The sequence below is a fragment of the Besnoitia besnoiti genome, chromosome V (genome assembly GCF_002563875.1).
Source record: "Besnoitia besnoiti strain Bb-Ger1 chromosome V, whole genome shotgun sequence".
Classification (NCBI taxonomy): domain Eukaryota; phylum Apicomplexa; class Conoidasida; order Eucoccidiorida; family Sarcocystidae; genus Besnoitia; species Besnoitia besnoiti.
Genome location: NC_042360.1, coordinates 531,125 through 552,628, shown reverse-complemented (window position 1 = coordinate 552,628; position 21,504 = coordinate 531,125). Strand labels below are relative to the sequence as shown.

The 21,504-nt window shown below is 57.3% G+C and overlaps 3 protein-coding genes across 3 annotated transcripts; 1 reads left to right on the top strand and 2 right to left on the bottom strand.

Annotated features, from left to right (window-relative positions):
* Positions 1-268: 268 nt before the first annotated feature.
* BESB_059000 (peptidase M16 inactive domain-containing protein) lies at positions 269-8,931 on the bottom strand (the record flags this gene model as incomplete). The annotated part of the gene is made up of 13 exons (XM_029364314.1): positions 269-574; positions 713-1,117; positions 1,398-1,733; positions 2,180-2,431; positions 2,724-2,878; positions 3,273-3,450; positions 3,612-3,677; positions 3,873-4,044; positions 4,455-4,549; positions 4,977-5,197; positions 5,918-6,181; positions 6,638-6,762; positions 7,529-8,931. 13 exons carry the CDS (start codon positions 8,929-8,931, stop codon positions 269-271), a joined length of 3,978 nt encoding a protein of 1,325 aa, XP_029219022.1.
* Positions 8,932-12,040: 3,109 nt separating this feature from the next.
* Positions 12,041-14,521, bottom strand: BESB_058990 (14-3-3 superfamily protein; the record flags this gene model as incomplete). The annotated part of the gene is made up of 5 exons (XM_029364313.1): positions 12,041-12,303; positions 12,622-12,851; positions 13,015-13,189; positions 13,455-13,613; positions 14,062-14,521. 5 exons carry the CDS (start codon positions 14,519-14,521, stop codon positions 12,041-12,043), a joined length of 1,287 nt encoding a protein of 428 aa, XP_029219021.1.
* A 4,222-nt stretch (positions 14,522-18,743) lies between these two features.
* Positions 18,744-21,071, top strand: BESB_058980 (PCI domain-containing protein; the record flags this gene model as incomplete). The annotated part of the gene is made up of 3 exons (XM_029364312.1): positions 18,744-19,523; positions 19,731-19,896; positions 20,365-21,071. The coding sequence occupies 3 exons, from the start codon at positions 18,744-18,746 to the stop codon at positions 21,069-21,071; spliced, it is 1,653 nt and encodes a 550-aa protein (XP_029219020.1).
* Positions 21,072-21,504: the final 433 nt, after the last annotated feature.

Below are 21,504 nucleotides of genomic sequence, written 5' to 3'. Positions count from 1 at the left end.
GTGGGGTCCCATGTACCGAATCACCAGAATTGGAGTCAAGCAGAGCACACACCCAGAACCCTTGGGCGTCATTTACGTGCTCTACGTGTTCCCGTTTTGTGTCCCTCTCTCGTGGATTAACTTCTCCAACGCGCATCACCAAATTCATTGTCCACGGCAAGCGAGTCCGTCAAGTCTTACAGGCATATGCAGAGATTCCCCTCTCCACAAAGACTCGCGTGCGGATGAAGGGACGCCGACACGGACTCATGGCATCGAACAGCATGTTCTATAACTCGTTGGTCCCACGCCCCATAACAGTTTTGAGGTTATAAGCGACCGACGGGTCTTGGCGCGAGGCCTCCTCGAAAGCCCGTTTGCTCCCTACCACCACGGAAACGAGGCGTCTCTTCTCCGAAGCGTCCTTGCCTGCTTCGTCTCCGGACGCCAAGGCGGAAGACGCGATTCTCTCCCTCTCGAGCTCATACTCTTCCAGTTCTCGCTTTCGAGCAACTTCGCCTTCGCCTCCATTTTCCAGCTGCTGTCCCAGTCTGTCGGCAAAGCTGCTGATGGCGTCCACCGTCGTTTCTAGAACCTAAGCCAGGAAGCGGGCGCACGCAGTAAACGAGATATAGATACACAGGAAAGCTGCGAGGCGTTAAGCGCGGGACTGGAGTACCGTCTGCCAGCCACTGCCTCTCCCAGTCGCCCTCGTCCCACGTCCTGCTCTCACCTGTTTTCTGTGTCTGCGTCGATCTTCTTTCGTCCTCCCTGCGACGGTCTGCCACAACGCTGTGTAGCCCTTCTGGTCATTCGGGAGGGGCTGGTCAAGATCTCGGATGACCCCCAAGACTGCCCGATCCAAGCCGCGCTCGTCGACGTCTTTCGCGAACTGACGCAAGCCCTCCGCTGCCCCTCTGTATCTCTCCAGTGTTGCTGCCAACTGCGGGTCGCGGTACGAGGCAAAGAGGAAAGTGCCACTGGAGTCCGAGCGGAAGCTGCTACCGTACGCGCCCCCAACCACGCGAACGTTATCCCATAGATACCCCGTGGACAGCGCACGCGTCGCAACGGAATATTCGCCGCGGAACGGCTCGCCAGTGTCGAAAAGACGCCCTCCCAGGCACACGTAGTTGACCTGCAGCGCAATGAGACAACACACTGAGGCAGCAAAGCAAGCTGTGCGGACAGCCACACGCCCACTATCTTTTGCCGCGGAGCTGCATGCTCATGTCCATCAGCGAACAGGTAAGCCACTTCCGCTCATCCCCGACTCGATTCTTCCCGCAGACTGGTTCGATGCCCTTTTCCCCCCTCTCTTCCCCTACCGCTGGCGCCCCCGAAACACAATGAGCAAACGGGAACGACACACGAGAAAAGGAGACATCCACGAAAGACCCCTTGCCTTTGTTCCTTACTTGAGTGGGCACGACGAATCCTTCTCCGAGCTTTCCTTCCTCCACCACGTTGAGCAGACTGTTTCTTTCTTTCATTTCCAAGGCCCACGTGCATGGTTTCACAGGGTGTTTCCCATCCAGCACAGGCGCAAAGACACCGTTATCAGGCCCAGACAGCCTGACGCTGCTGAGCGCAGCGTGCAGAGCCTCCCCGCCCGGTTGCTCCATCGAGGTCGCTGCCTCAAGTGTCGCTTCGTCCGCAGTCAAGTTCACAAGGATCTGCTCCGTTTTTGCACGACGCAGCTTCTCTCGGATGCCGCGCAGCTTCGCCTCAATGGGAGCCCAGTCGGTCTCTGCCTGAAGAGGGAACGCGCGAGCCCACCGTACACGGTCAAACGGCAATGCCGGAACCGACAAACTGCGGGGGCAGTCGAAGCAACGAAAGCCGCGGAGGCGACCGCGATGCTTTGGGTCTGCTGGCATGCATACGCATATGCGCACGCGCGTGCTGAATATGTCTGCCCAACAGCAGGGGCCTCGAGCGTCCGCCCCCAACGCGCGAGGGTAAGACTGGAGAGACAGAGCGCACGGGAACACGAGGCACAAATCTTCACATGCAACCTGCACGCCCCTTTGCGACGTGCGTGAACAGGTCCATGCGCAATCGAGAATCTGTCCCAGTAGCCGCGCGCACGTGACCATATAGGCCTGTGCGCGCGGAGAGGCACACAGGTGCAGTCTTCCAGCAGCGAGGAGCCTCAGTTGCATGCGTGAACGCGATGCTGGGGAGAGACAAGACGCACCTGCGCCCTCAGCTCCTTGACAAACTGAAGGTACGAGTACCCTGCCCTTTGCTCCGCAACGTAGCCTGCTGCTGTCAATGTCGCGCCGATCCGCAGAGAGCCTATCAAGTGACCGGAATGTAGGAACATGCTCTCAGTAGCCGCCACCATCTCCTTCAAAATCTCTTTTCCTCGCCGAGCATTTCCCAAGTTGCAGTCAGTCAAGACTTCGGCCATCGTAGCAAACAGCTCGGGAATGCGCGTCCTAACCGCCTGAGAAACACATCACGAACGCCGCGCGCGCCGAAACGCCCTCGAAACTCCACACACAGACCCGTCAACCCGAGGCGTCGGCGGCTTGCACGTCTCCCCACTAAATCGACAACTACATACTGAAATACACATATACATTTATACAAATATGTATACTATATCTTGGCAGAAGCGCATGGAGAAGCAAACGCACGCACGGACGCGCTGAGACAAAGAAACCTCCAACACCCCCTTAAACCCTACACCCTAGCTCCGCGGTTTTCGGTTTGGTCTCTTCGTCTCCTCCGCGTACCTTCCCTTTCACAACGAAGTACCCGACAGCGTCGTACGGATCTGCAATGCGGTCTCCGCGCGCTCCAATCGTTCGAATGTCCGAGAGTGAGGCGATTCCTCCGGTGTATCTGCCGATGTGGTGCACGAGAGCCGTTTCGCTCTTGGTCGAGGTGCCTGAGGAGAGGCAAGAGGGTCCACGAGTCAGCCACGAAAGCCAGATGGATACATGAGAGGTGAAACCCCTCACAGCAGGCCTGTTGAGAAGCGCTAGTCAACATGCAAGTGCCACAGGAGGGAGTCAATCTACGCCTCCGCAGCGACGACGACTACAGATGCACAGCGCTCTACGCAAGAGAGAACAGAGTTCCAGACGGCATGTCGTTCACCATGCTACGGATGCGGACAGTAGTACACATGCTTGCGCGGAGCGCCGACCTTCGCTTGCGCGGAACTCTTCTTCACATGGTTGATAGCCGCACAAAGGGGCTAAGACAGACGATGCCAGTCATCTTTCGAGCGCAAATATAGATGCACTCATAAAATATATATGGCGGTTCTCGGTTCGCACCTGCCTCTGTGAGAAATCGCGCAAAGAGTGAAAGATATCTCAACTCATCAAGAGTCAAGTCGTGGAGTGGAAAAGCCCAGTCCGCGTAGAGGATGCCTGCGGTGGGGAGCGGATGAAGCAGGAGGGAGGCGCGGCCGCCGAGGTATGGACGAATGATGGTCGGGATCTCCGCGTCCTCCTGGAGGCACAGACATAATCCCGGCGTGCGTTTTTCCTCGGAGCGCGGGAAAAGAGACAAATAAACAGTCTTCCCTGCGTATTACTCACCCTGACACGAGGGCTCGACACAAGCCAGTGTACCCCGAAAAGGGATAAAAAAACGGCATCTGCTGCTCGTACCTTGTCAACATCTTTGCGCGTAAGCGTCGGGAGAGTTGCCACTGCCTCTGGAGGGTCTTCTGCCATCTGAAGGTGGAACAGATACAGGGGACGCGCTGCATCGGGAACCCAACAGCGCTGCTTAAGTCTCCAGCCAGTGCACCAGATCGGTCTACATGACCGTCCCACGCGTATTCACAGCGCCGGGGTCGCCGCGGAGAGCGCAGGCGACGAAACTGCAATGCGTGGCTTCAGCTGCCGCAGCTCAAAGCGTCTCTTCACCTGTTTCGCCTTCAGGTCTTTTGTCTGCCGCTTGAGGTCTTCAATTTCATCCTTCGACATAGTCGCCCGAATCCTCTGAATCTCCTCCTCCTCTTGTTGCTCCCGCCGCGTCTCCTCGTCTGGATCTGCCTTCATGTGGACCGTCGCGCGGTGCGAGTTGCTCACAAAGTGTCTGACTCGTACACACATTGAGACGATTGCTTGTATTGCACTTTGTGTTACCTTTGTAGGTTGCATTCCAGTTGTATTACACATCTTCCCTTCATATTTAAACGGCTCTGGCAGGCGAAACGGAAGAAAAAAACGAAAAATGTGATCAAGGAACACAATTTTGGTTAAGGGCGCAGACCGCTAGCCGGTGGAACACGCATGACCACGAGGGAAATGAATATGCAGGCAGGTTGCCCGCACAGAAGAGACAGGCCGCGATGACACAGATCTAAAGGCACGCTAAGAGAAAGACGACACGAGACGGGGACGAGGATGGTGGGGGGGGGATACGGTTTAGAGGAGGCGGGGGCGGCGCACAATAGAAAAGCACCGATGGACTCTGCGCGACGCACAAGAAAACCTGCTGCTCACCGGTATAGCAACCTCTCGAAGACGGGTTCTCCGGCCTTCAGTTGCTTCTTCAACTCTTCCAACGGCGCCTCGAAGCGCAGCGAGCCCAGAGGATCCTGCACGCGTGGAGACCGTCGCACGAAACAGAACCAGCGGGCGCCAGGATGCAGGACGCGAGGCGCATATCCCTTGCCACGACCGAGGCACGCTGCGCCTGCGCCGGGTCGGAGCCCCGCACCTTGGGGCGCCGCTTTAGCAGCCCAGAGCCCCGTCGCCCCGCGCTCAAGAGATAACTAGGCCGAGGCTGCTGCCTGCTTCCGAACGCCCTCTCTTTTCCTCGACTGGCCTCATTGCTTTCCCTTCGCCCTGTGCTTCGAGGGTTGTCGCTGTCCGTAGGCGCGACTAAGCTCCTCTAAACCCCCGAAGCACGCGATGCTGCAGGCTGCCGCCAGTCCGCGCGATCTATCTCCCGAGACCTAGGCGCTCGCAGGCGCTTCGGCTGCGGCATCGAAGCCGCGGGCATTGCCCCCGAGCGTCTCTCACTCGGTCTTGCGTCCAGTCGCTCATCATTTGCAGGATGACCGCCAGGCCCCGCGGGAAGGTGCCGGTGTTGAACTCGCGGAGCTGGAACTCGACGCTATTGACGGACGCCTCCACAGCGTCCTCTTTGAAGCCCTCTGCGGCGTGCTTCTGCAGACACTCCAAAATAATTTTCTCAACTCGCTCAGCTATCGGCTCAGACTCCTGCGCGTCCCGAGCCTCGCCTGGAGCCTTCTGGGGAATGCCTGAAACAACAGCGACGCAACCAGGAGACGGCCGAACTTGACAGACACGACAGAGAAGGGCAACCGATCGGCACTTGGTTACACGACAGTCGATGCCAAGGCAGGACCCAGCTGCCGCCACTTACTCACCAGGAATGCCAACGCTGGTGTCGCCGCCGCGGTGCGCATACAAACATACACTGTATGCTTGGTCGGCACGCCCCGGTGGCGACTGAGAAACGTAAAATGCGTTCTACATCCTAATGCGCTAAGAGGCAGACAGATGCTGGATCGGTAGTGTACGCAGCGGGTCTGCTGAAGGCGAGTCCTGCGGCAGGCGCGGTGGCAGCTCACGCGGAGGCCGGCGTTTGACACCCCATCCTCTACGATCCGCGTTGGGCGTGGCTACCACGCTAGACACGCATCTACGGGGTAACGCCAGGAATTCAATACACACGGCGGCGCCCCGCAGTGCCTAGTGGCGAGGAAGTTCTCGCGCGCTTGTTTCCTTCACTGGAGCGCACGAATACAAACGCGAGAAAAAGTGAAGACCAGGAAAACTCTAACCCCCAAATAACCTCGGACGCCCCTCCCATCCCCCCCCCCCCCCCCCCCCCCCCCCCCTCTCAGCCCCAGTACAACGGCGCCCCCATCGATATTTTCTTTGCAGAGTAAGTACCCGTGCCTGTGTATCATTCGGCGCCTACGTGGAGTTCTTACCTTTGAGTCCTGCAGAGAAGACCACGTGCTTTAGGTCGTCGTCGATGCCGCCGACAACTTCTTTTCCGAGGTTGCTCTCCATCAGGGCGCGGTAGAGGGGGCCCGCGCTGGTGCCCACCAGCAGGTGGCTCAGGACGCCGAGCGCGAGTCGCTCGGTCGTGGAGAGTGTGGCGAAGTTCGCCGGGTCAAGCACCCAGCTCACGCTGACGATGTCTTCGAGCTGTTCCTTTGGCGCTGGATACGTCTGCTGCACGCGCACTGGCCCTGGCAAGCGAAAGTAGGCGAGACCGACGGAGTCCGTCGGAACCGCGTGAGAGAAGAGCGAAGGCGACGCGACGATACCACAGAACAGTTTTACTACTCCACGTGTGCACAACGCCACGCCCCGCCGCAAATCCCGCCCGCGAACCGCCGAGTCCCGAATTCCAAGAAGTGGTGCCCGCCGCGACGGCCGCCGGCCCCACGTGTCCTGCGCCACCCCGCTGCGCCCGGTTCACTCGACCTGAGTCGGCACACACGGCCGTCAAAAGAACTGCATCCGCGCGGCAGGTGCCTTGCGCGTGCATCCAAGGCGCCCATGCCCAAATACACACGCACACGCCCACGCATATACATACATGTGCATATAGTTATATATATAAATAAATATATTGGCATAGACGCATGTCCGTAATGTGGGTGGCACAAGCATGCAGGAGTCGTGTGCATCGCGAGGCCCACCTGGGAGCGGGGGTTGCGTAGGAATGGCGGTGGAGGCTTCGATGCTTGGGTCGCGGTTTTTCGTCTCGTCGAGGTCTCGAAGATTCTCGTCCACGAAGTCCAGTCGGCGCATCACATCGTCCGACCTGTGCACGACACGACCGGATCCAAGTTCTATTCTGCCCTTCACGACCGTCGTGCACTGGAACAAAGAAGTTACCACATCCTCCGTTCCACGCACGGGCAGCGAGGCGCACGCGACGTCAGAGGACGACGTGCACGACGGGAAGTGCCGAAAGCGAGCCACGCAGCGAACATAGGCGCTCAAAAATCGCAGGCGAGAAAGGTTTCTATACGCAAGAGTGTGTGCCGTAGATGCAGATCGCAAAAAACGGATACCCGCGCATCTGTGGAGTCGCCCGCGCTTCCAGAGAAAGCGACACGACAGTGCGCAGCGTCCTGGTCTGACACGGGACGCGTGCATCTCATGCGAACCAGTTGAAAACCCCCCTCCTTCTTTCCCCCCCCCCCTCCCCCCCTCCGCCTGCGAATGCCCCACAAACGGATTTCTCGTGAATGCGCAGACAAGGGACTCCGGCTCTCCCATTGCGCAGTGAGAAAGCAGGCCAGGGGCTGAACTCGCACAGCGGAATGACGAAGACGCAAGGTGGCAGAAAGGGAATGGTTGGTAGCATTCACATGCACGACTCGACTGGCGGCTCCCTTGGTTCTCTCGGGGGCCGCGTCTCTGCGAGTTCATCTTTGCAAACCGCGACAAAGGCCGCGCGCGGGATCTGACAAGAAGAGCTGCGTGAACGAGCAACGAGCCGCAGGAGACCAAAAAGATCGCGGCGACAGATGAAGGGCCTGTCCAGAATCGCGCTGCGAGGCCTACGAGACTTCGGTGCTTACCCCCAGAAGAAGATCTTTGCGTTGGACGGGTGGTACAGCCGGTGGTAAAACGCGGTAAACTGGCTGAAGGTGAGCGTTTTGATCTGCTCGGGGTTCCCCCCACTGTCGCAGCGGTACGTCGCGATGTCAGGGAAGAGGGCTTCCATGCGCGTTCTTTCCAGACGCTCGAGCGGCGAGGAATAGACTCCCTTCATCTCATTCAGAACGACGCCTTGATACTTGAGATCGGTTTTCGACTGCGCCGCCGTGTCGGCAAATTCCTCGCCCTCGTCTCCACGCAGGCGGATCTGGTCAGCCGTTTCAGCCTGCGGGGTCTTCCCGCTCGTCGCTTCTGTCGCCTCGAGGCGCCAGCCCTCCTGAGACAGAACCGTGGGGTCGTGCACCGCCCGCGGCTGGAACACCGCATCAATGTAGACGCCCGCGAGGTTGTAAAAGTCCTTGTCGTTGACAGACGACACGGGGTAGCAGGTGCGGTCAGGATATGTGAACGCGTTCAAAAAGGAGTACAAGCTGCCTTTGATAAGGTCCGCAAAGGGCTCTTTGAGCGGATACTTCTTGCTTCCACACAGCACGCTGTGCTCCAGGATGTGCGGCACGCCTGTCGAGTCCGAGACGGGCGTTCGCAGGCAGATGCAGAACACCTTCTCCTTCTCTTTCTCAGGGACGCGAATGCTCATGACGCGTGCCCCAGTCTGTCGGTGGATGTACTGCGTGGCCTCGAGCTGCAGCTCCGGCACGACCTCTTGAGACAAGACGTCGAACGCCGGGTGAGAGACTGGCGGCTTCGACGCGAAAAGAGACTTGCCGCTCGTGGACGCGGCGCCAGTGGGCTCGCTCGCGATCCCAGAAGGCGCCGCAGCAGGCGAGCCGGGCGGCGTAATTGCAGCGGCAGGCATGACAGAAAACGGGCGCACAGGCCACGCGTGTGGGTAGGAGGACGAGAAGACCGGCCGGCAGGAGTCGGGCTGCAGCGGCGAAGAGAAGAGATACTGGGAGGCAAATCCTGGCTCGCAAGTCGAAAAGGCGGAACTCGACGCCACCGCGCGCGACCGCGCGCCGTTCCGCTCAGAGGCGAACCCGCCGTTGCTCACCACGAAGGAAGCGATCTGCGCCTGCGGCGAGGGTATCGCCAGCGAGACAGCAGACGCGGGGGCAGACGGCACGCAGAGAGACGCCAAGAGCGGCGCCAAAGACGGCGCGTGGCTGGCGACCGCGGCGACCACCGTGATTGCAGCCGCCGCGTGCAGCGGAGACGAAGAAAACAGCGAAGAGATGGTGCCGACCCGGCGCTCCAGAAAGCTCTTGAGGCAGACTCCGCGGGCCGCGGGAAGCGCGAGCCGAGCGCCAGGTGGTGAGGAAGAGGGAGAAGACAAGAGCGGGGAGCTCGCGCCGGAGATCGTCATCGTGACGAGGAGGCGAGCAGGAGAACGAAGACGACAGGATTCCTGGCAACCAGACACAACTCAAAGCAGGAACGCAATCCATAAAGCCATTCAAACACGCTCCACAACATGTCGAGTCCGAACCCCTGCGTCTTTGCATGCATGGGTACATACAGACAGCAACGGGCATCTACAGCAGGGAGTTGAGGCTGTGTCTCACTCCCCGCCGCCCCCCAGCCCCCTCGGCGCTGGTATCCTCGTGTAAGATGACGCGGCAGGTTCTACCAGCTGCGGGCGACGTGGCGCAGCCCTCTGAGACTTTCTGCCTAGCTAAGAGTGTTCCCGTCCCCGCTAAAAACAGCCAAACACGATGGCAAGGGGCTCCCACATCAGCGCCACACTCCCCTCCACTTTTCCGAAGTCCCCCTTCAGGATTCAGGGTTAGGGCAAAGAGCTCTACTGGAGTGGGGCGCGGCTGCGAACACAACCCGAAGGCTAGCAGGTGGACGAGTCCCGGTACTGCCCAGGTATCTACGCAGGGCGAGTGCCCTCGAGGTCGAATCGAGTTCAGAGGCGAAACTGGCGAGACTAAAAAGCGGAGAAGCGGGTCAGCCCACAAAATGTGCATTCGCTGCGCGAGAAGAACGGCACGGAACGTCAAACAGCCAAAGGAATGTGCGGGTCACGCGGATACGGGCGAAGGGCCTCAGAGCCTACCTACGCGGTGGCAGCGGAGCCATAGGCTCTTGCCGCGAGAAAGTCGGGGCGAGAGACGGAACAATTGTAACCCGTGGACTAGGAGAAGCTCCTGAAGCGAAAAAACTGAAAAAAATCCAAGCAGAGAGCCAGACGAAGAAGTGTCTTCCAGAGAGGAACCGCAGCGCGGAATGCGGGGACGGGTCTCAGAAAAAACCCGGTGTCCTGTTTCTCCGCTCGATTCAACCGAAACTCCTCGAATGTCAGCAGTTGACTCGGTCCACTGTATCTGCGAAAGGAGAAAGGTGAAAGTGTCACTGTAGCGTGGAAAGAAGCTGCGGCGCCTCCGCGGCGACACACGAGCATCGACCCTGCCCGTCGGGGTCACACGGCGGCCTCTTGCATGCAAGGGCGTTGCCGTCCAGAGTGACGGGAGAAGTCACCGGACGACCAGAGTAGGCAGCAGCGAAAACCACCAGCAGCACAGAACACGGCCGTTGCATGAAGTGCGGGGCTGGGTATCTTTCGCTGAGCCCCACGAAAACACTCTGCGCTCAGCTGCGGGCCGGCAACGGTATACACTGTTGCCGTGCGTTGCGGTGCGCTCGGGGAAAAGCCAGGCACCGTGCGCGGTGCCTCTTGCTGAAGTGAAGCCACTGCATGGTACAGGAACCATATTTTCACCAGTAAAGACGCAGGGGTGCGTGTCGTTCTCTCGAAGAGCTCGCAGGGATTTCAGTCGGTCAGTGCCCTGCCTGCGCTGTGCGTGGCATTCAAAGGGAGATTGGTGCTGTGACCCGTGTTCGCACTTCATAACCGAAGCCCGTGTCCGCACATACCACGGCGTGACGCACCTTGGAGTGAAACACGCATCGCTTTCGAGCCCTCGTAAATATCGTTAGGATGTCATTAAGTCCTTCCGCGCCCGCTTTCTACTGGAAAGCTGCGCAGCGGTCTCTTACAAGTGTATGTGGCAGCACCGAGTTGTCGGCTTCGATACCTCACGGAAGATGCAGAAGGTAGTGCACACTTCATCACAGTATCTGACGCGCAGCGCGAGCAGACAATACCCGTCTCGGCGGTAGCTTTCCAATCAGGGCGGCCTGATGCACCTAGTACCGGTTCCCTGTAGCCGTACGAGGTCGTTAAACAGAGCAAACTGTGGAATTTTGTCTTCACCACGTGGAACGTATTGTGAGCTTCGATGACATGAAATTTCGGGTTTCTTCGTGTGTAGCCGGATCGTGGCTGTGTGCTCTTCGGCAACCCGATCCATATAATTGAACCGCAATGCAGAATGTGAACCGACATAACGGATCACCATAGCGGCGCGCGTTGTAGCAAGTTCCCTAGCAATATAACGATGTATCCTGTACCAGCGTCGGGGCACCATGCCTCCAACGCTCCTCCTTCCGTGGATTCCGATCGCCTCGGTGAAAATCGAGCTCGTGAGAGAGCGCGACGTTTGTTTTTGAAATGGACAACCAGAAAACGTCCCGCCGTCCGTTTGCTGATGCGTTAACAACTTGGCTCAGCGTAGCTGAACAAAAACATAGTTCTGCCGCGACGTGTACGCCACGAACTCCGCCAAAGGAGTTGGTTTTCCCTCCAGCCAAGTAGCTAACATGACAGATAGACAGCTGTTCTATGCGGAACCATGGCAGCATGCTCATTTCCGGTTCTCGGCTAGCCCCTACTCGTTATCACCCGCAGCGTGCTTGGCAACTCGATACCGCACAAATTGAGGGAACTTGACGTCAAAGTGGATTGCACGCACGTCGCAGCGTGACCCCCCACTGCCGGTGAGCGCACAACTGACCCCTTGAATACCCAGACTTGAAGCCCGTTGCGGGCGTGCCGCAGCCGACAGAGACAGCACCTCCCTGTGGTCGGCCTACTCCCACAGAGACAAAAAATGACAGAGACACTCGCAGAGCCAAGCGAACAACAGCACGCGCGCAAGCGGGTCATCCATGAGCCATCCCAGCCAGTCGAATGCCATGGAAGAAACATGGACAAGCACCGAGAAAAATGCGTCAAGGAGAGAGGCTCAATATGCAACCCAGCAGTGCCTCTAGAACTGCTCAAGGAGCCACGCGCACACGTCATCCGGAGCCGACTCCGGAGTGTGTTTCCTTCCACTTCTGCAGCGAGCTGCCGCCCCTGGCCGAATACCTCAGTGCGACTGCGTCGCATTTTCGGCTGCGGCAAGAGGTGAGCCACACTGGCAAACGCAGCACAAGAGCATTCGCTCTTCAAACGTCTCCCCAGGATGCTCTGCGTCCTCCTCCCTGTCTAGCCACGCCATCCTTGCCAACCGTCTGTGCGGTATGCGCGCGCGGCCGGCGACTCGGGTTTAGGGCTGTACCTACGAACCGCCACGCGATTTCACATGCCACGTAGGGGGGATTGCCTTGACAGCTGTACGTGCTTTTTATGTGCTGGCCCACCAATCGTACACGGCGTCCTTCCGGGTTTCTTGGCTCCATCGCCGAATGGTTTTCATCAAGGTCTGCAGCGCTTCAACGACCTCGCCGTAATGCTCTTCCGGCACCGTATCCAGTTTGCCGGTACACTCCTGAAGCGTCTGCCGGGCTGAGTCCAGCGCTTCCCCCCGCTTCTCCAGATTGTAGAAAAGAAAATTTGCCCAGCTGATGAGGGTCTCGATCCTCAGCATGTCGCAAGTCCCCACGCTCGCTGAAGACGAATATAGACACCGAAGCAGACAAGCTGCACACTCATCCACGTTGTCAGCTTCTCGCATGATTTCAAAGCAGGGAGGGACTACGCAAATACAGACCGCGCCGTGTGTGTGATGCGTTGTTTCCGGAGTCGCGGCCGTGCCCTCAGACGTCATCCACGGCGCATTTGTCAAGTAGTCATACGGTCCTGTCTTGCGAACCATGGTCACTCCGTGCTGTGCAAACTTCGCACATTCAACCGGCGGACGACGGTTGTGCGCGTTTAGTGTCCCCGCGCGAGTGCAGTCACTCGATTACGCGATTATCGACTTACGGTCTGTCTTCGCGATGTCGATTGCGCGCTTATAGTTCGCCTTCGCCAACTGAAGGCATTGATACTGCGGCATGGAGTCCGTGAACTGGGTGACCTGCCGAAATGCTGTCGCGATACACTTGTGTGAGAATAGCCGGGTGTCTGTCGACCACGGGAGGGCCATAATCAGGTGGGTAACGGCCCACACGATGCTGTAGCAATGCCGCACAATTTCGTCCTTCAGGCGGGCCCTGCGCAACCACACGCAATCAGAGAATGGTGTATCCTGCATAAAGTTATGCATGCCACCGTCATTCATGTTGGGCGGGGCACAGAATGTCCACGATGCAGCTTGGTCCGCAGTTGAGCACGCGAGGCATTCGTGCGCGGCCTTCTCGCTGAAAGTGCACTTACTTGTAGGCCGAGAGTTCCGTCATCTGAAATGCCCGGTTACCGTGTGAAGAGCTTGCCCGAACCTCGAGGGCCTTCTCGAGCGCCAGCACGTGCTTCCAAGAATTTTTGCTTCTTTGGAGTCGCCGATTAAAGGCCCGTTGAACACACCGTCGCTCCTCCGGCGCCAGCTCCTCGTCTGAAATACAAGGCGTGCGTGAGCACAAAGTCACACCACAGGCGTCACTGGGGTGCGGCCATCTCACAAGCTCTCATCACTTGGGTTCGCATATGCAGTTAGTGGGTAAGTGGATACTCGCTGACTCTCGCGGTCACAAGGCGGTCTCACAGAAGAGCCGTATCAGCGGAACCCTGGAATCTGCCACAGTTGCTCGCACATATTAGGAGTTGGGCTCTGTAGCGTCTGAGATCCCGAGCCTGTTGACGGCTCTCTGCGGCCTCACGTCGAGTTGCTTTGCAGACCAGCAGCTGGATGATGTAGACGTCTGCTTCATCAAACCGACGGCAGGCCTCCGCCATCAGCGCGAGGAAAAGTAAAGTCAGCACTTCGGTGGGGCGTTCACCTCGCGCGGAAGGAAACAGCCGCCGCCACCTGTCTGTGTCTGCAACCGCACAATCCACGCCGCACTCATCCACATACATTTTTGTAATCACCTCACAGCTACGATCAGTTCATGTACGATGCAGCAGATCCTACCACCGTGTGAGTTGCTGTTTTCTGGAGGGGATTAGACACTATGACCCACAATGGCATTATCAGAATCCGCTGCGGATGTGCAAGACACGCTCGCCTGGCTCCGCTTCCCACAGGCTTCTGTTGAAACGTGTGTGATGACTAATCGTGGCACAGGTCTCTGGCTGTCCAACCAAGTCAGAGCGGCATTGAAACCAGGCCGCGGGGCCACGGTGGAGCGCAGGCTCCTGTATGCGTGCCTGGCCGTTCACACAGGAAGATGCTCCAACACAGTCACGTACCTGAGTGAGGGATATGGCATGACGAGACAAGCACGTAGTTGAAACAGGAGGAAACCAGATCTCTCAAGCACGTACCTGTGATGCGCCTCTGGGCGTCGCGAGGAATACTGAAGATGCCCATGGCCAACGTGGTTTCTGCTAGAACGGGGTCTTTCTCTCGCAGGCTAGCCGATGCAAGCGTCGCGTTCATGGTCGCGCGGACAAGTTTGCGGAACGCGAGGACATCATCCAGCCGAAACCCCGTGGCTGCGGCGACTTTTTCTTTCTCGCGGCGCTCTTCGGAGGACACTCTAGGCGTCGAGTGGTCCTCCCGACGGTCGCGTTGGCGGTGACTTTGACTTTCTGTCCCGACTCCCTTCATCATCCTCAAAGCCATCTCGTGAATCTCTTTTTTTGCCAACGTGTTGAAGCGTCTGCCTGGAGGGGCCATCGAAGTCTGCCCTGCAGCCAGTCTGGGCGATAAAGTGACGGCTGTCAGCAGCATTTCAGCTGGCCCAGCAATAGCCGACGGGATAGACCGCAGGATCTCCTCCATGGTTGACAAGAAGCTTCACGAGCAGAAGAGACACGCTCCGTTGAAGAAGAATCTAGCCCTCGAACGCCCGCCGCACGTCGCTCCTGAGCGGGTGACACCACGGACAGCTCTCCTCGCGCTTTTCGGAGTCGGATTCCCGCTTTGGATGGCGAAATCGGAGCTTTGTTTCTAAATCAAAAATCTCCTGTGTACGGGCAGTACCTACGGATGAAGCTTGCGGCTCCGGCAGCGTCGCACCCTTCCAGATTCTGTAGTTTCCTGAACCGTCGATTTCCGCGACTATCTTAAAAGCACTCCACTGTCAACGTGCCACACGCCTTGGTCTAGACGGACCCAAATAGCCGTTCACGTGAAACCGCCCCCTGATCCTATACTAGGACAACCTGTAGACGAAAAAACTTCCAGCGTCACAAGTATCCAGCAGGCGAAAGCGGCCGATGAGGTCCCGCTGTACGCTCATTCGGAGGAAAGGCAAGCTCCAATCCAACTGAATACGAAGCACGCAGTCTCTTGAAAGAGGAGCTCCTTGAAATATACAGGGCGAAAACGCGTCAGGTTGCCGAGGAAGGTCCGCAGGCTCTCACCGCCGGGGATTGCTTCGCGGCCTCCACGGGGGCCGAGTTCGCATAGCGGGGACGGAGACTGCAGCCAGTTCCACAGCGCAGGAGAAACCCTGACTTGCCTCGACGTCTCCAAACAGTCGCGAAGGAACGCGTATACTCAGGAGGATAGAGAGAGGATGCGCCTGAAGCTGGCGCTGCTACAAGCATGCAGCGGCCCAAGGACCGACCCAGCTGACGTGCGGCTTTATCCGATGAAGACCTACAGCGCGCGGCACGGAAATGAGCCGTTGAAGTGAGATCTACTCAACGGATGAGTCCCGACAACCTGAGGAAACACAGGCGGTGAAGTACAACAATAATAAGGGCAGATAGCAAGTGAAAACGGCGAACAACGTGAACAAAAGGGTGGTTTGGAAAGGGCCGTGCACGACGTCGTTTTCAAACCACCATCCGAACATCCACGTCGCGTGAGAGGACACATTTATCCGCGCATCCTGGGCTCGGGGAATAAAATTGGCAAGGCAAGAAATGTGAAAAGTTTTGAGAGGGTGCAGTAGTTCGCAGACAGTCACCACATTTTGGCTCGGAGTTCTTCGCATTGCTGCTGCCGTAGACGGCTTGGCACATCGCTGCGCAAGTCAAACGCCAGGCGCGGAAAATGTGGAGCCTCTGCTCTCACGCAAAGTGCGGCTTCTGGGTGCTCCCTGGCACCGTAAAAACGGAAACAAAGATAGGTATTCTGCGCTGACTTTTTCCCTTGAAAAATTGCCGCAGCAAGACGACCGTATCTTCCCCTTTAAGACACCGCTAGCAGGCATTGCCCCGGTGCGTGCACTGCATCGACATGCTAGTCCAGAGTATACCACAAGAATGAGCGCGCGAGAAGGCGCACTACAATCCAGCGCTCCAAACGTGTGGACTCAATCATCTACAGAGAGCAATGAATCACTGAAACGAGTGCCGTTGTAATCTGAAGCCAATTATCTCCATAACGTGGGTATCGTGTGAGCAAGCCCTTCGCTAGAAGTACGGAAAGATGCATGCGCAACGAGCGGCAACTGGAACTTGAGAACGCACGCGGAACAGCAAGTCTTCCAGCAAGAGGTTTTAAAAGTGATACACACCGACACTGAAGGGGGCACAGTTTTGATAGAAGAGGAAAGGATGCGATGTTCTGATCCTCTTCTGGGCCGCTGTTGCACATCAACTGTATGTAGAGAGCAGCGAGCACCGCGGCTGGTAGCAGTCGCATTGAGTGCGGGCACATAGCCACGGATGGAGGACGAAACTCTGTCAGCCTTGATGTCTTTGAGCGGGAGCGTGATACAGGCTCAAGTGAGTGAAAACGCACTAATTGCTCGCATATGTACCATTTCATGTTGTTAAGTATTTAAAGTCCACGCTGCTAATCACGATTCTACACGCAAGAGGGACAGGTGAACAACCACAGCTGCGGCATTGTACTAAAAATTGACATATGTGGATGAGCAAGAACGGACTTAAGCCCCGGTGTCGAGACGGATAGCGTTTACAAAAGGGAAGCGGACAATCTGGAGCACTTCCCGCGTTACTAGAGGGTGGCACTATGCAGGGTTTGCTAACATACATGCAGCATTCCTCTGATAGCGCTGCACGCGACCTAGAGTCCAGGGTAGCCGGAAGGTACGGTTCCGCGAACTCGATGTGGTAATCGACTTTCTTTCAAGTGAGGCCTGACTCACCTACAGTTGAAGCAAGAGCTCAACCCCCCCCCCCCCCCCCCCGCCCCACAAGGTCCTTTGGGACTCAACTGCCTCCGGTATTACTGAGTGCGTCTTTCATTCGGTTTTGGAATGCGTCTCAACCTTGTGAAAAGTTCACTTATCTCGCTTAGCTGAACAATGGGAGCTACGGAGGCCCCCCGTCCTCGCGAATCCGTCAGCGCTCGACCGCACGCGTTCGGTAACCGGACGTAGACGCAAGCAGAAAATTGTCTGAGAACTGGGAAGACTTCGCCCTCGAGCGTGGTCTGGGGCTCGCTGACGGGGACCAGCGAGGAAAGGCTCAACTGTAGGGCGTCTTACCCGCCACGCTACAAAACCACACACACAATAGCATACTGCTTGAAGTCGAGTGCTACAATTATCGCAGTCGTGTGCCGGCGAATTCGAAAAACTCTGACATCAGCATGTGGCTAGTCCTTTGAAATGTTCCCTATGGTCAGCTGAGTCCGCTGCACCTAATGTTTGGGCAGCTTCTGAAGGTGCAATCCATGCGTACGCGACGGGCAGGCACCCCTCGTACCTACAGCTGATAAATCTTCTTTTCCATGGCGATCGGCACGTACCACATTAGCGCAAACAGCTGTGTCCTGTACAGGGTATTCTTGAAGCATCAGGCCAGAAAACGCTTTTGACACTCGTCTGCGACTGGCAAGCCCCTCCCCTGGCAGTCATCGATTTCACAGACCACGGGTAGACACGAAGATGTGGTTTGCTGGACAGCGGACAAAACTGTACCTATTGACCAATGCCACGTCCCGTTGTCAGCGTGCGTATGCGATGCATTCGGCCATAGAAAAAGCTGCGTTTGAGCCGCCTGTACCCCCGCCCATTCGGAGACACAAGGTTGTCCGGTTGTGTATCAGCTTTGAACCGGTCGCACTGCTGCGGAAGAACAGATCGACGACTTTGAAAGAGAAGCACGAAATCTGCGAAGAGCCGTAACGCTGGCGTATTGACCAGTGGCTCCTTTGCACAATCTACATGGTAACTCATGAAACTGAACGGGTTAGCACATCACTCACGCATGCCTACACATCCAGCGTATCTCTGCTACGGGACATAGCGAAGAGAATACATCTTGAGTGGTAGTCTTAGTGTTTGCTTGAGAGTGGCGTTTCCCCATCGCTCCACTGTTTGTGTAGGTTGTATGTGATGTGCCTACTGTCAAGCGATTGGACGAGCACTAGAGGCATAGTTGTGACCGGAGGCTCACGGGTACTGGGTGTGAAAAAGAGGTGTCAGATGAGATCTTTATTATCATGGCGAGACGTATCCGTGGTGTAAATACATTATTCACAGGAGCGTATACAGCAATGAACTAATGGAAAGGTCACTTATTTCTGGGAAACACTGATGTCTACCTTTCAACAGCAAAACCTGAATTTCGTGGAGGTTGTGATTACCACCCCCGTGGCTGTTATCCCAGCGCAGGTCGTTGCATGTCTCGGCGAAAACGCTTTTTTCTCTCCTTCTTCCGGAGGCATCGGCGAGGTGTATTTCTGCTCTGTTTTCTCCGGGGACACAGTTCTCAGTATTTCGTGGAGGAAGCTGATCGTAGACTACCAGCCCATGCCTATTGTCTGTCTTCTTCCTGCATTGTTTTCGGGCGTTGCTCCTTTCGACGACGCCCCTGTGATCGACACCAGCTGGACGTTGTGTCTCTCATTTTACCTTTCACAGGCTTTGCCGCCACACGTTTTCGCTAAGCTGTAGAAAACAGTCTGAACTGAAGGATGGAGACTTGAGAGGTGCATGCTGTGTCTGAGTGTGCCAGATACGGTCATCCAACACCTGTGTTTTCACCGCCAAGGGCGCAGCCTCCTTTCCGGGACCGTTGGGGCGACCGATTGTCTCTTAAATACCGACTTGCTTGTGTTTTATATTGTATCCTTCACCATGCCACCGTCAGTTCAGGGCCAACCGCAGGCTTCCCCGGCCGGGTCGCCGGCTCCGGCGACAGAGAACGGCGGGACGAGCGCGGGACCTGAATCAGCTGCGAACTGCGTCGCCGCCCTGCTGAAAGAGGGGCAAGATTTGGTGGGTGTAGACACACCTAGGGCCATCGCTATCATTGAGGAGGCGAACCGGTTGGCATATCAGGTGGCAGTGAAGGCGCCGGATACAGAGAAACGGCAACTGCCTTTTCCGCCCGTGGAGGAGGCGATGCGGCTGCAGGAACAGGGTATCACGCTACTCGCATCTCTGTACGCTCAGCAGGGAGCGTGTGAGTCTCTTCAGCAGCTGCTGCGTTCGTCGCTGCCGTTTTTCGCTCTCCTTGCTAAAGCGCGAACTGCGAAGCTGGTGAGAATCTTGGTCGATGCGGTCGCAGACCTCCCCGGCGCAGAACACGCACTGGTCGAGCTGTGCAAAGAAGTCATTCCCTGGTGCCAGGGAGAGAAACGGACTTTCCTGCGACACAGAGTCGAAGTGCGCTTGGCGCAAGTGTATGTACAGCTGGGCATGCTCCAGCAGGCTCAGCCAATCATTCAGCAGTTGCTCCAAGAGGTGAAGAAGTTGGACGACAAACTGTTGCTGGTGGAGATCCACTTGATTGAGTCCAAGCTTCACTTCAAAGTCAAAAACTACCCAAAGGCGCGGGCAGCCCTGACAGCCTCCAGAACGAACGCGAATGCGATTCACTGCCCACCCTTGCTCCAGGCAGACATTGACTTGCAGGTAAATGTGCGCCCTTTTGGGAGTTTACAGCACCAAGCTTTGCTCTCCATCTGGTACAGGTGCACTGACGCGCACATGAACGGAGATACGGATACTGCTTTATGGCTAGCAACGCATCGTCAGGACCCGCGAACCCTCCCGTGGCTGTTTGTCCCTATTTCGCCATCTGTGCAAGTTTGGCGGGGCACGCTCTCTCTCTGCATGTAGGCCGGCATTCTCGCTGCTCAAGACCGAGACTACAAAACAGCCTTTTCGTACTTCTTTGAAGCCTTTGACGCCTTCAGCGCTCAGGACGCGGCGCACCACTCTCACCGGGCTTCCACGACGGGGGCAGCGGCTGCGGCTGCAGTGAAATGCAACACAACGCCTGCTGGTCAGTCACGCGGACCTCGAAACCCGTCCTCTGCTGAGAGCTTCTACTGGAGAGAGCCACAGTGGCAGTTAAATCGATGTGTCGTGATGGAGCGTCTCGGTGAATCCGTTATCCTGGCGGATGCGGTCAGGGCGCCGCGCGCCGGTGCTCAGGCGCGTGGAGTTCGCTGGGGGAGGAGCTGTGACGCGCCGAGTCTCAGCGCAGGTGCAGGCTATGTTTACAGCTTTTGTGCTGAAGGCTGGGCTGCGGTGGACAGGCTTCTACGAGACCAGCTCATCGGCCTGTGTATGTGTGTGTTCGTCTGCTTGTCTAAGGAGAGAATGGAATTTTGCTGCACTACGCGTCTTTGCAACTGCTGTCGGTTGCATCTGGATTCACAGACTGTAGTGGGCGGCCTAGAGCATGCAGGCGTGTGTTCCTGGCTCACGCTCTGTGGAGCATGTGACCCATGTGCATGTGGCCGTTCAGGCCCTTCGCGAGCGCTTCAGGCTCTGAAGTATATGCTTCTGTCGAAGATTTTGCAAGGCAAAGACGACGAGGTCAGCGCGCTGCTCACGGGGAAGCAAGGCTTGAGGTATTACTCGATGGACACGTCGACGACGTGCAAACAGCAGCAGATGGGCGCGGTCGCGGACGCGGCTGCGGAGGCCGCGGCGGCGGCCGGGGGCCAGTTGGGAGGGGGCGCTGCAGCGGCTGGATCGGCAGCGCTGGCTGCTGCCGCCGCGGCGCCTCCGGCGTCTGGGACGCGCCGCGACTTGGAAGCCATGCGGCAGCTGGCGCTGTGCCACAAGCAGCGTTCGCTGAAGAAGTTTGAGGAGGTGCTTGAAGAGTTTTCGAAGGAGCTGAAGGGAGACGACGTGCTGATGCACCATATCGACGAGCTCTACGAGAACTTGCTAGAAAAGAATCTGCTCAAGCTGCTGCAGCCTTTCTCCAGAGTCGAGATGGCGCATGTGGCTAAGCTGATTGGCCTGCCGCTTGCCAAGGTCGAGGAAAAACTCAGCGAGATGATTCTGGATGGCAAGCTGCACGGGACCCTCGACCAGGGCATCGGCGTCTTGCTGCTGTTTGAAGAACAGGAACTCCCGCAAATGCACGTCGACGCGCTCGCGACCATCAAAAACATGGCGCAGGTGGTGGATACGTTGTATGAAAAGAGTCTCCAGGCTCTGTAGGGGATGGGGTCAGCCTCAGTGATCGCCTGAAACAGGCTGGCACGCCTACTGTGTTAGGGGTCGAAACGCCACGTAACGGGAGTCTAAACACCGAAAGCTGCTTCTTTTGTCCAACGGGCTCGTGGGCCTGAGCAGCCCCTCGCACGGCCGCATCAATCGGCTTCGCGAAAGGCGGAGTCGACTCCTGACGCTGTCGCCAAAGTGCATCTAAAAACTTGGTACCGGGATTTCCACCGCTCGACCCGTGCCCTGCTTCAAAAGACTTTTCCTGTTCGGTGTCCCGCCTCGCCTACCCTTACAGGAAGCGCAGTGCTTCTCAATAGAGTCTAGGTGCCTTCCAGCTTAATGAGTTGGCGTGAGTAGGCCGACGCGGAGGCGGCCTTGTATCTTCGCCCCGAAATGGGGACAGCGGCGCATGCAACCACTTCTGGCG